Source organism: Pelodiscus sinensis, chromosome 1 (genome assembly GCF_052426305.1).
Source record: "Pelodiscus sinensis isolate ZL-2025 chromosome 1, ASM5242630v1, whole genome shotgun sequence".
NCBI lineage: Eukaryota > Metazoa > Chordata > Testudines > Trionychidae > Pelodiscus > Pelodiscus sinensis.
The window spans coordinates 101,842,561-101,857,248 of NC_143052.1; the positions used below are offsets into that span (position 1 = coordinate 101,842,561).

The following is a 14,688-nucleotide window of genomic DNA, read 5'->3' on the forward strand; positions in this document are numbered from 1 at the left end:
TGCATTTTTCATTTTCTACTCTGAACTACTGTGTAGCATTAGAATGCAATGTTTATAGGCTTCACCCTTCTACCTTAAAAGACATTGCTTGCAAAAACAAAGTCTTTGGAATCTTAACACACAAGTTGATACATAAATGTTAGTAACTGGTGTGATTAACTCTGAAGTAGAGCTAGGTGAAATTTTTCAGATGAATAGTTTATTCACCTAAAAATACAGTTTTAGTTAAAATGAAAATATTCGAGAATGGACATGAATTTACTCAATTGTTTCAGCCAGAAAAAAATGTGGCTGGGTTCACAAAAGGGCTGAAGCTAGCAAAGGTGATGGTAGTATTCACCAGGAATGTGGAAGACCAAGTTCAAAACCCTGCTCTACATCTGACAGGAGGAGGAAACTTAATCCATGTCTCCCACAGCCTAAGTGAGTACCCTACAAACATTTGGCTAATTAGTAACAAGGGCACCTCCATCTCCTTCTCCTCCCTTTGGACATTACATGAATCTATCTCTTTTAAAATGCCCAGAAATAAAACATTTTTGATTGAATGGCATCTTTTTTTTGATCCAAAATGGATTTATTTAATTCAACGACATTTGAGTGAATCTTTGGATTTAGTTTGACATGGACCAATTTTTTTTGCTTTTTTTTTTTAATCTGAGAGTGAACATAAATCAGTTATTTGCCTAACTCTACTCTGGAGTTACTAACAGTAATGGTTTATAAGCTTTAGCTCTTAAAAATTAGAATTTCATAAATGCAATCCTATAACTTTATTTAGTTTTTGCAATGCTTACTGTATGATTATCTAATTCCAACAATACTTCCCCATATAGTAATTACACTCTACTCTGATTTTAAAGTCTATTATACTGTATGTGCAGTTTCTGATATAAGGCTACTTCATCCCACCCACATTCAATTACGTTATTCCCCACTGTTTTCATCCTTATTTATAAGGTCACATTTTATAACACTTGATACGCTTAGCTAGGAGAGATGGTATGGGACGATTGTCTGCGATAAGTATCCCTTATTGAGTAACTTCAAAGGATCACCACTTGAAGTTACCTTCTTTTGAAAGCAGATCGGATGTCAATAGATGGAGCAGCCTGAGAAGTTTCTATGAAAACAAAAAAAAAAAGGTTAAAGAAATATTTTTATCTTGGTGCTTTAAATTACTTGAATATTGCTAAGTGACCACCATGTCCATGCCCCTCGGTCTTCAAGATCTGCTAAGTGCAAGTCCCATCAGTAAAGAGGTAAATCTTTTAAAGTACATGTCTCTAAGCTACATTAGACATTACTGCATACAAAATCAAATTGTGTAATGTTCCTCTCACATTCTCTTCCCACCCACACCCCACCCCTCTATGTGTCTCTCACTTTTTGCCTCTAACTCACATCTTCAACTTTTCAAACTAAAATCAGTTCTGCCCAGAATTTAACAGGAAAAAAGAAGTCCTGCATCATCATCTGGGAGACATAAATAATCAGTAGTTGTTTTCTACCACCCAGAATGGACTTTGTCTTTCTCCCCTTGAGAGGTCAGCAAGAAAGTTACAAGAGCTTGGTTTAACTGAGAGGAGATTCTGGGAAAAATTCCTTCCAGTATCAAGGGCCAACACAAGGTCTGTGCACCACATAAAACCTGTTTGGAGAGTTTATGTATGATATAAGTGATGAATAGACCTTTGTGCTGGACCTTGGCAAAAGGATGAATTTCCCTCTGCATGAATTGGCCAACAGAATCAGAGCTGAACAGATGAAACAACTCTGTGCTGCGGAAAATTTATGAATGCTGATAGGATTGGTTCTTCACCAAGCTACCTAATGAATAGATGCAGACTCCTGCTGGGTGCCTGTCTCATCAATTGACAATCAGCTGTTGGGCATTCCCTTAATTGTGGCCTGCTTCCCTGGCTGATGACCAAGCTGATGACCTTGGTAATTTGGTAGGCTTCTTTTGCTAGGATGAACAAAGACTACACTAAGCTGCTTGGAGTGCTGCTGGCTTTCTGGGCATTTGGAAAGACTGTCTAGACCTGTCTAACTGCTGAAATTACAGGACCAGATGACCACTTAAAGGCTGCTGTTCAGTCTTAAAACCTGTATGGGGCAGACAAGATTATTTACTCTTGTTTGCTCATTGGACTTTCTTTCTCTTTGGTCCTGCAAACACACATGTACTAAACTTTATTCACGTGAGAAGTCCCATGAGTAAAATTAAGCCTGTGCATACATGTTTGCAGAAGAGTGCCTTCATCATGCAGATGTCAACAAATAAGTTGGCCCTGACTCTTGATTATAATTTGCAGTCATTTATACCTGGAAAAGTAAATTTAAAATGCTGCCACTAAGTACCATTCTACGCTCTATCTGCTCAGGTACAGAGTCAAGCCCATGCCATAACAGAATCTCTCTCGGATATAACCGCATACATAACCTTCTCTCGTGGCAGATTTATCACTAGCACTCTGGTCAGCAGAGGCCAGACTGACATTCAAAAGAAGTCTTTCTATTGACCTCTCTGTGCTCTGGCTCAGCCTCGGCTTGTCAGCTATCCACCTCTACCATACATTTCATTCCAAAAATAAATCACGGTTGCTCAGGGGGCATTATGTGCAAAAAGTTAACGTTAACCCTCCCTTCACTGTAGCCTTCAGAACACAGCTATATCATATTTGATATACAAATAGAAAAAAAATATAAATGGACAAAAAGGGAGTCTTACCATGGATTTCAAGATCGAAAGAGCAACTATCAAACTTATCCTTATATGTTACTTCACACCGGTAGTTCCCGCCGTAGTTCTCTTTAGCTTTAATGATTTGCATCTCAAATGTATAAATCTGAAATTCAAATGCAAAGTGTCATCATTTTCATTTAAGGTACATTTCTACAAGGAGGAGGTTAAAAGCTATGGCCCAGGCAGGTGGAGTGTTTACTCTCTCAGCCTTTGTCAGGAGTGATGCAGAACTGTGGTACCTCAGGAGAAAGTCAGAAGAGAAACTGTGACTCAGAGACTCCCCCCCTTTCAAAGTCATGATTCATAGGAGCGCCTCTATATCCATTGCCCGAAACACAGTGCTCTCCATCCTGAGCTGAATGACTAGCTAAGATTGGTTTTTAAGGCTTCTTGCTTTGTCTCTTAAAAAAAACCAACAACAACAAAAACGCAAGTGTACCTTGCTATGACGCTCAAATGTCTCCTTCAGCTGGAGGTGTTTGCCTGCTTTACTGGCCAGGTCCATCCATTTACCTTTGAACCACTTCACAGTTGGCTTTCGTAGAAGATCTTTTGCTTCTACTTTGGCTATAAACGTAATATTTCCCCCTTTAAAAGAGAAAAAAGTCATTAATGAAAATATCACACTTGTACAAGTTTCTTGTGAAGAAAGGTTTGTGCAGAGGGTAGAGGGGCTTTGGACTCTTATCTAAGGGTATGTCTATACTTCATTCTTCTTTGGATAGAAGGATGCAAATTCAGCTGAGTGAAATTGCAAATGAAGCTGGGATTTAAATAGCCTGCGCTTCATTTGCATAATCATGTTATGGTGCTATTTTGAAATAGCGCCATTTCAAAATAACAGACGCTGTTAAGATGTGGTTATTTCGAGAGAAAACCCTTCTCTTGAAATAACTGGTAAACCTCATTGTATGAGGAATAAGGGTTATTTTGAGAGAATGGTTTTCTCTCGTCTGTTATTTCAAAATAGTGCTATTTTGAAATAGCGCCATAACGCGAATATGCAAATGAAGCGCGGGATATTTAAATCCCGGATTCATTTGTAATTTCAAATGTCTTCATTTGCATCCCTCTCTCGAAAGAGGGTGCAAGTGTAGACATATCCTGAGTCTGTGCCCTGGCAGGTAATGCAACATACAGCAGAGATGGGCAACCAAGGATAGTGAGTAGGCCACATGAGAGGCCCTCCTTTGTCTCACTAGGGCGCAAGATTGAAATCAGTCATGTGCACTCACCATGAATAAGATTAAATACGTGAATGCATGGCATGCTGAATATTTCAAAACCAGTAGAAATGCTTTAATCATTCATATACCAATAGAACTGGCATCAACTTAGAATAACAATAAAAAAATTTACACTTACTTTTCAATATCAAACCCCTCCCTGGCCTCTTCCCCACCTTGTCTCCCAATCCCACTTCTCCCCCTCCCTCACAGAGCTTGAACATAGAGAATCAGCTGATTTGCAGTTCTGAAGCTCTGAGGTGTAGGAGGGCTGGGGTGCGAATCAGCCGATTCATGCTACTCTGGAAGTGTTGGGAGGGAAGAGGTAGATGTGGGGCCCCCAATGCATGAGAGGCATAGGGGAAAGGGGCAGAGAAAGGGTGCACAAGCCGCACATCGAGCGCCCGGTGGGCCACATGTGGCCCATAGACTGGAAGTTGCCCACTGCTTGCACAAACATAATTAGCAGGAGACTTGACAGGGAGGCTGTGTAGCAACCCCAAAAAGCTTCCTGTTTCTTCAGTCCCAAGTTTTGTTTATGTTTTGTCTCACAAAATCCTTTCATCTCCTTAAAAATGAGACAGTATAAGAGCATATGAACCACCACCAGCTAACATCAGCCCAGGTGATCACCTCTCCTCTCCAAGTGACCACAACTTCCAGCTTTCACCATGACTAAATTATTAGATCTAAATTTGGTCTTGTATTAGCCAGTTGAATATTCTGTTCATAGATAGAGCAAATTCATTCTTCAAAGAGCAGCGTGCCGTTCTTTTTAAAGTTAATAGGAGCTGCATGTGCTTGAGGGCAGACTGTTATGTGAAATGCACCTGACTTGTCAGACTTTATCAGTATAATAAGACACACCCCCATTTAACTTTTTTCTAGGCACTTACCAACATTAACTGAACCACCCTGAGGTTTTTCGACAAATAAAGTGGATCTCTCGGAATTGTCATGCTTCTCTGGTTCCTCTTCAGTTCCATCTCCAAGAGACCATACTAATATGCAGAGAAAAAGAGAGGGGGAAATATTTGTCTGAGTATGGTTCACTCCTACCAAAGTCCACTTACCTGGGTTCATTCGTCTTTCTAACCCTGTTGCATCCTTTCTTTAGGCATCTTCAATGGTATGTTAAGTTTTCTGTTCTCTTACTCCCAGTGACACCCACTGTCAGGGACTGGGCTGTAACATGCTCTACAGTTTCTAAAGAAATATTATCTTTGTGATGATGGAAAATAGAACTATTTGGGAAAGGAAATTGGGCAGATGGACGGTATAAGTGTTCAGCACAACCTGGATTGCAATAATGTCAAGCCATGGGTGGTTTATGGGTAAAGTGTGACCCTTTGCTTTGTAGGAACGGAAACCACAGATCCAAGACCCAAAGGCACAAGCAAAGTAAGTGTGACCACTTGGTGCCTGATCTGTGTGTCTCCTTCAATCCTGCACTTACACAGAAGCTCATGCAAATTAATTTTTCCCCTCTGCCAGCGAGATAATGATAGGAAGAGGCTCGCTGTTCAATCCTAATTTCTCCCTCCCTTCAGCGAGAGAACCAGACAACTATGCACAGCCTAATTACCAACCCCCCCCGGGCCCTCACCCACCAGTTTCTGGCCACTCATACCCTCCTGCAAGTTTGGGCTGAGCAAATCCCAAGGCCAGCCCTGTGCATAAATTATTGTTTACAGGTGAATATCAAGCCAGGCACAAATGGTTATCACACACTCAGGTACAGATCTCTCTCCTGTTGAAGTCAATGGGAGTTTTAAGCCAAAAGTGGGCAGCAATGGTGAAAAAGGCTACATGCAGTATTTCCCTTTCTGACACCTCCTTCGGAGATCTGGAGGGAATCAAAGATGACTCCCAGCAAAAAAACGCAAGGAGAACAATAAAGAAAACGTCTGTGGGCCAAAGGCTCTCCTTCTACAGACAGGACAAAAATATGTGTCCCATATTCTGACACAGAAAGTATGCAGCAAGAATAACATATAATCTCCTTTAGGCTTGAGAGTCTAGACCAGCAAGGAACACGGGAAATGAATGCAGACAGTAAAACTAGGGCCAGAAGATACAGTCTGTGTAGAACTACATGAATATCAGTCTATCCCCACAAGAGGCCATTCCTTTGCTCTCTTTGGATAAAAAATGCCTCTTTATTGTTCCTGAAGGAAAAAGAAAACATGACACTGTGTGATTTGGGTCAGTGTGTTCAATGGCTCTCAGCCTCTGGTCTTATAATTAACAAAAAGGCACAACAAGTTGCATAAGAATTTGTATCTTTTTAGATGCATAAGAATTCATATTTTTTTCCATGTAGAGTACCTGTGGTAAAAGATCACATGTCAGATGGCAACATGGTTTGTACACTGGATAGAAACCATTATTATTGAAAGAAAAACCATGGCTGGAAAAAGTTTTTTTTTGCACAGATACATAACTAACTGCTTTGGCCACAGCTCATTAACCAACGGTGGAAAAAGGTAACCAAATGTTTTTGTTGGAAAAAAGTTACCAAATATTTTTGTTTTATTAAAAGCAACAACACATTTAAAGAGGTACACAAATACTAAAAAACTGCACTTCTAGGAAGGTTAAAAGAACTAGGCTTTTAGCATTGTCTCTTAATGCAGTCCATGTGTGGGAGTATCCAATTCAACTGCACATGTAGTTGTGTTATTGCTCACATGTAAACACACATATAAACATGCACATACACACACAAATGTAGAGAGACAGATGTATCTATCGATATGCTGTATATATAGTATACTGGCACACATACAAAACCACAACATAAATACAATTAGGAAAGGGTCACTAGTGAAAATTCTTTATATGGCAGTATCTGGTACTCAAAATTTTAGAGTGCAGCTAGCAAAAATTCTAATAAACCAGAACAAGATTCTGAAAAACATATTATCAACCAATTTCTATATGCAAGAAGATCACACAAAGTCACCATGTGTTTGTTTTTTATTCAAAAGATTCACAGATTTCAGATAAATAACCAGGGTTGAAGTCCCCTCTGCACATTCATTTAAGAGAGATGTCTGTTTCTACATTTCCAAGTAGATTTTCCCAAGTAACCCCTTTTATTTGAAATTTAAAATCAACGGAAAAGTTAAGATTTAATGGCATACGAATGACTGTAATATAAAAGAAAGGTAAATTAGTGTGAAGAAATAATTAACTAAAAATAATTGTGCTATGTTAGGGTTGGAATGTTTCTATTTTGTTTTCAGGAGATCTCACCTGAATCTTTTCTCTCCGTTGACCGAGTAGTTCCATCTGAAAGGAAAGAGTAACCTGGATGATACCAGTTCAGATATCACAGTGCAATTGTCCTTAGAGTTTACTGTTTCTTTAAAAATATTGACTCTACTCAAGTAGCAGGGATAAAACAGAAATGTAGGGCCATAATCACGTGGAAAGTCTGAAAACAGAGATATGAAGAGTGTATAACTGAATCTAAACCTCAATTCTTTTTCTTCTGTTTCTGTATTCAGCATAGGAAGACGTAATTAACATAGTGTTCTCTAGAATGAATAATAGACTGAAATGTCTTCTGTTATCTTGAACTACCCAGATTTTTGAGGAAAATATTGGCTTTGTTGCATCCTTCTCAAATATGAGCCTTTGGAAAGGAAGCCTTGCATAGAGTAACACACCAGGTTGACAATATAATGACTCAAGTTGGAAAAAAAATCCATAGAAATAATGAAAAATAAATTTTGAGGGTTCTTGTCAGGAGTGGTTAAAATAATCCTTCCATTTTTAGAATTAAGGGCCAGATTGTCAATTGGTATAAATCAGTGTAACTCCACGGATTTCAGCTTAAGATATTTCATTTCATTTTCAGGAGTTTGTGTAAAAATTGGTAATGTCTTATGGGAACTAAAATAATTCAAAAAATGTCTTACTCTAACAAGTTGACATGCAACATTAGGCATTCCATCATTGTGTTTCATTAAGAGTTTGCACTCCTTTTTAAAGTAATTAATGCACAACATGGTTGGAAATTACTTATGTAGGCAGGGTGAGGTTTCAGTAACACCCCAAAATTGGTGGCAGTAGGACTTTTAAGTAGCATCCTTTACTGCTGCTTTTCTTTTGGTGGTTGTGGTTTGAAGAGCTTTTATTTTCAGCTGACTGGTGGCCTGCATTGAAAAATTCAAGCCATCCGCCTTCTGATTGATGGTTGTACAATGGCATCAGTGAACAGCCCAGGCAAGGTGACATCCAACCACATGAAGAAAACTAGCTTTAAATCATTACAAATTTAGTTTAATTATTATTCTGAAATTTGGGTTCAGGTTTAACCTTAAAAAAGCAGTCTGTATTCATCTGTATGGATGCACACTTCACTTGCTATGAAATAGTCAAGTCTCATTTGAGCCCTTAAAAGAAGATTCAGATGGGATTTCAGTCTGAATAAGCCTGGCACTAGCCCACTGCAGGGAGGTAAATTTCACCTAAAGTCTCTAAAGAACTTCCTGTGTTGATGGAAATTATGCTTGAGTGTAAACTACAGAAATGGGATCTATTTTTTTTCCTAGCCTATATGTTTTCTAAGGAGGAAGGGAAAAAGCACTGTAATAATCCTAACCTGCTTGTGGAGTATTAACTGAAGTGGTGTCATCTTCATCTGTAAAAAGAAATAGGAATAAAAAAAATGTACCAGGAAAGAGACCGCACTGTAGATTATCCTTTTTAGTACAAACAAAATGAAAATGTGAAACCTGTAAAAAAAGGGTAGGGGGGAGGAGGGGAGACCATGATAGTTGGAAACACTCGTAATGGAAACGTCAAACTGATGAAAAAAGTGTTGAGTAATTCAGTAGCTGAAATGGTAAACCTTAATGCTCCAGGCAAGTAAAGCAAATAAATAAAATAATGGGATGTAAACTGTGATCTATTATTAAAACATGGATTTATATGAGCGCTTTTTTAAATGATTCTGTTGGTTAGAGATGTAATCCACAGTGAATACAAAGGAACAAAAAAAAAATGAAATCAAGGTCAACCACATATCTGACCTTCTGAAGAGGATGTCAATTCGCTGACGTTCATGTCTGTAAGTAAAATGTGTACCACATATACATTCAACATAACTAAACCATTTCAGACACGCAAGACATATCACAGTTTTAAAAAACACCATTATACACACAGTTAGTATCTCTTGTTTTAGAAGATTAATAAAAAATGAAAGCATTAAGCAACTCATTTTTTTCCATATACAGATAATACTTAAAGTACTGAATCATTATCAGTTCACCTTGTCTTCAATTGATAAGCAGTGAATAATGACCCCATTCTTTGGTATTAATGCTTAATTTCCTAAAATTTCTAATCTATTTTAGCAATTGTACTTTATTTTTAAAACATTAACTCACATATTATGCCATGGTGAAATATTAATAAAAAATCTGGGTGTATTGTGAAAGTACCATTACAATATTGATAGTACGGGATAATAACAAAATTCATGATTGTTAGGAGAACCTAGTGGCAAGATAAAAGACACTTTCTATAACAATATGGTATTTTGTTAGCTACCTGTATTTGAATTCTAGCTGCTGAATAGAACACACACATAGCTCAATCTCTAGTAAAAACAGAGTATAAATATTAGTGTTTTAAATGGGTTTTAGTGGGAAAAATATAATTTTTACCTGTGTACTTGTTGAGAGGCTAGAACAAACTAGATATAATTATGGCTTCCGGATATACAGACATATACAACAGAACCTCAGAAATACAAACACCAGAGTTACGAACTGACCAGCCAACCACACACCTTTGAAACAGCAAGTACACAATCAGGTAGCAGCAGAGAAAAAAATAAAAAAGAACAAATACAGTACAGTAGTTTAAAAAATAAATTACTAAAAAATAAAGGAAAAGCAGCATTTTTCTTCTGAACAGTGAAGTTTCAAAGCTGTATTCAGTCAATGTTCAGTTGTAAACTTTAGAAAGAGCAACTATAATGTTTTGTTCAGATTTATGAGCATTTCAGTTACAAACAACTTCTATTGCAAGGCGTTTGTAACTCAGATTTTATGGTTCCTATAAAGTTAAATAAAATATACATATTTTACATAATAAACTTTATTTTATTTAACTTTATAAAGTCAAAAGTAATTGAGTCTCCTACGAATTGAAGGAATTCACCTCAAACTCCCCCCAAAATTCAATCTACACATAGAACAATTTTAGAACAATTTTAGTCCTATTCAATATATTCTCATGTTTAACAAACAAATTAATGCTCTTTAACCAAAAACAGAACACAATTTTAAATTTGGAGTTACTATTGTTGCTTTTGTAAAACAGCAGCAAAAGTTAATTGAACAGAGCAGATGCAAAACAGCAACGTTAAAATACACAATATTTCTATGTATTATGGCTTCTGAATTGTGCAAGGTGTTTAGTAATATAAGCAAGTACTTTGGCTATTTGCTGCTACAGCTTAAGCAAGTGATGAATAGGTGATGACATTTGATGAATGAGAAAGCTAAAACCCCATACATATACTAGGGCAGATTTTCCTGTTATACCCATGCAACGTTAGCTACTTTAGCTTAGGTGCAATGGAGAGCTATATTCTACAATGTCTGTTTTATGGAAGAAACGCGTTTTGATCTCAACACAATTTAGAAATAATATTATGAACAAAACAATATTTAAATATGTTCCCTTTCACAAATAGGAATGGAGTAAAGTGAGATGAAATAGATGGGAATGAGCATTTTTACACTAACAATATATGAAAGTCATAAAACAGTTGGTCAATTATTGCATATACTGTTTATAGCACTTTGTAGGGATAAAATAAATCATATTGCTATTCATAAATTAGGGTACATCTACACAGTACACTTATTTAGAAATAAGCTATTTCGGATTTTTTTCCCCGAAATAGCTTATTTAGAAATAGCATAGCTACACTACAGGGAAGCCTCTTAGTTTGAGCTTCCCTAATGTGGACGTGCTACCTCAAGTTAGAGGCCAGGAGGCACTGAGGAGTAATTACTTTGAATGGCTCTGGGGAGGAGCTATTTCGAAATAGCATCAGTGGAGCATCCACACTACTGCTATTCTGAAACATCTATTTTGGAACAGGCGTTATTCCTCCTGGAATGAGGTTTACAGAAGTCGGAATAAGCTGTCCATTATTTCAAAATTATTTCAAAATAATATTGAAATAAGAGAACTGCCATGTAGATGCTTGCATTGTTATTTTGGAATAACGGCCGCTAAACAGCAATAACACTGTTGTGTAGAAGCACCCTTAGAGATTATCAGGGAGATGAGGATATCTTTGCAATCTTGGATATTCAAATTAATGTACATATGCCCAACATATATTTTCTTGTTTTTACTGGGATAAACCTAAAGTAACTCCAGTTAAACTTATTGAGTCAATCTAGACTTACACTGCTGTAACTGAGAGCACAATTCAGTCCTAGCAATGACCAAACTCTTCAAAACAGCATGCCTAAAAGCTTATTAAATAGACGGTTTGGCTCTTTGAAGATCTGAGCACTCAGCAGCTCCCATTAAACTGTACAGGAAGTGTTGGCTGCTCAGTGCTTTAATACCTAAGTGGAAGAAATGAAGTTGTAGTAGACAGATGAAATGCTTAGTGAAACCTAAAGGAAATACAAGGATGAACTATGCAGACATTTTAGTAGATGGCTGAATGAAACCTAGAGAAAGCATATGAGTGAAATACACAGAAATATATTAGTGGACACCTGAATGACTGGATGGTACCTAAAGAAAGGAATAAGCAAGCTGTTTTTAGATTTATATAATCATTCTAACGGTGGAGGAAACCATGATAATATTTTGTATACAAGATGATGCTAAATTTAAAAAAAAGAAAAAAGGAAAATGGGATTAGTATACAATTACACTGCTATAAATTTGGTGAAACCTGCTGATACACTTCATGTTCTGAAAATAAAATGAATACTTAGTAGCTGCATCTGAATTCGTAGCTTTACAGTTACACAACTCAGATGTCTATGATAGTGGCAAAATTATACAGGAACAAACACATTTTATTTTTGCTGCTTTGAGCTAATCATGTCTAGTGAAAACCCTAGAAGGAGAAAAAAAGAATTTTTCACATAGTATGACCCATTTTGCCAACTCTCTGAAACCTACTAATAACATAACAGGCAGACAAATATTTTACTACGGACAGACAGTAACTACCAACAAGTAACAAAAAGTTGAACACGCACACAGGTAGCTACATGTTTTCTGACTGGCTCTATGCCACAAAAATCATCTCGAACTTGTGAACAATATACTTAGGTTTTCATGACTGGCTGTAGGATTCATGTATAATCTGGCCTTCCTGCGGATAGTCAACTTCCCATGTAGCTGAGTGGATGGCTGGTATAAACTATCGTACCTTGGAATTTGTTTGTCTGATCTATCAAATACCCATTCATTATTAGATCTAGATGTGAAATCCATTACCATCCCTGATAATTCAGAGAAGACCCAAAAAATGGCTCCTGCAAAAGCGGGGAAACAGGTTTTAACTCCATGATGGACTAAATTGGCTGGATCTCTCCGTGGTTCTTCTTGGTAAACAAGAGCCATTCAAATATATTTTTCTAATACAACATGACTTCAGCAAATGGGGAAGATAGGGATCTTTTCTTCTGACATTCAGGAGATATGCTCATTATTATAAGGAATACCACAGACAACATTATTTTTAACAGATGAGCACAATGGAATCCCTGCCCAGGGTTGGGTTGGGTTCAGAGTGCAATGCACCCAAAATAATTGTAATTAATATTATCATCTGACTCATTTAGTATGCTCTGACAATCATTTCTACGTTGCTATGTATAAGAACAGCCCCATTAGGCCACTTATTGATATCAAAATCTTGACAGTTTCTTATTGGAACTCTTACGTCAGTGGTTGTTGACAGCTGAAATGTGATTAAAAATGGAAACACCTCAACTTTTTACTTTATTTAGTAGAATCTCGGGGTTTTTTTTAATTTAAAAATCATTCCAAGCACTAGAAATAAATGGCTCAGTGCCATGAAAAAGTCCTGCTCTCCAGCATATCTCTTTATTCTTTGCTAGAGTGAAGCTTTAAAGACTACGTGACAGATTGTATTAAAAGGTACAGAACAGTATTGTTTGATGAGATACTTACCATGCTGTCTTTTTAGTCCAGCAAAATTTAGACTTGTACAGTTAGAGGGAAAGACACTATAGATGTTCAAATTCAGGACCAAAATGTTTTTCCCAGGTCAAAATTCAAGCAGTCATAATCCATAATTGCTAGACTATTCTAAGGCAAAAATCTTCACTTCTGTTTCTACCTATTTAGAGTGCAAAATGCTCCAGAATAGAACAGGTACCAAGAATGACAGATTTAAGTCTTTCCCATGGTATTTTTGTGGCAAAATAAAAGCACTATTGGAAGACAGCTAGCAGCATGCACAGATGCTAAATTCAGCATGTTTATTCGGATAGTGATATTTGGTTCATACATTCTCAACATCAACATTCTGATTGTCTTGAAACAAATGGCCATGCACTGCTGCTTATTTTTTCCAAAGTCATCTGTAAACAAGTCTTACATGCCATATCACTTCTAGTCTTTTAAAATGGCAAATCTATAAGCACCCACTTAGGAGAGAACAAAAAGTTTCTTTGATACAGTCTTGCATGACCTTCTTATCAATAAACTAGGGAAATACAACCTAGGGCTATTATAAGGTAGATGCATAACTGGCTGGATAATAACTACTCTCTGAGAATGGTTAATGGTTCACAATCATGCTGGAAGGGCATAACAAGTGGGGTTCTACAGGGGTCTGTTTTGGGACCTGTTCCATTCAATATCTTCATCAATGATTTAGACACTAGCATAGAGAGTACAGTTATTAAGTTTGCAGATGATACCAAGCTGGGAAGGGTTGCAAGAGCTTTGGCAGATAAGGTCATAATTCAAAGTGATCTGGACAAACTAGAGAAATGGTCAGAGGTAAACAGGATGAAGTTTAATAAGGACAAATGCAAAGTACCCCACTTAGGAAGGAACAATCAGTTTCACACATACAGAATGGGAAGCGACTGTCTAGGAAAGAGTACTTGCAGAAAGGGATCTAGGGGGTCATAGTGGACCACAAACTAAATATGAGTCAGTGTGACACTTTCAAAAAAGCAAACATGATTCTGGGATGCATTAACAGGAGTGTTATGAGCAAGACACGAGAAGTCATTCTTGCACTCTATTCTGTGCTGATTAGGCCTCAGTTGGAGCATTGTGTTCAATTCTGGGCACCACATTTCAAGAAAGATGTAGAGAAATTGGAAAAGGTCCAGAGAAGAGCAACAAAAATAATGAAAGGGCTAGAAAACATGAGCTATCAGGGAAGACTAAAAGAATAGGGCTTGTTTAGATTAGAAAAGAGAAGAGTGAGAGGGGACACAATAGCAGTTTTCAAGTATCTAAAAGGATGTTAACAAGGAAAGGGAGAAAAATTGTTCTCCTTGGTCTCTGATGACAGGACAAGAAGCAATGGGCTCAAATTGAAGCAAGGGAGGTTTAGGTTGGACATTAGGAAAAAGCTTCTTAACTGTCAGGGTGGTTAAACACGGGAATAAATTGCCTAGGAAGATTGTGGAATCTCCATCACTGGAGATATTTAAGAGCAAG

General features: G+C 37.3%; 1 protein-coding gene across 5 annotated transcripts in view; it reads right to left on the minus strand.

Moving 5' to 3' along the window:
* MYBPC1 (myosin binding protein C1) overlaps positions 1-14,688 on the minus strand; it is a 111,495-nt gene that overhangs the window by 61,010 nt on the left and 35,797 nt on the right. For 3 of the 5 annotated variants that reach the window (XM_006138047.5, XM_006138048.5, XM_075939294.2), the window contains exons 4-10: positions 9,018-9,053; positions 8,588-8,626; positions 7,234-7,269; positions 4,872-4,976; positions 3,189-3,337; positions 2,735-2,852; positions 1,072-1,123 (exon numbers count right to left, since the gene is read on the minus strand). In XM_006138047.5, coding sequence (XP_006138109.3) covers positions 1,072-1,123; positions 2,735-2,852; positions 3,189-3,337; positions 4,872-4,976; positions 7,234-7,269; positions 8,588-8,626; positions 9,018-9,053 — 535 coding nt within the window. The remainder of the gene's footprint in view (positions 1-1,071; positions 1,124-2,734; positions 2,853-3,188; positions 3,338-4,871; positions 4,977-7,233; positions 7,270-8,587; positions 8,627-9,017; positions 9,054-14,688) is intronic. The other 2 variants (XM_075939289.2, XM_075939299.2) reach the window with 2 other exon arrangements.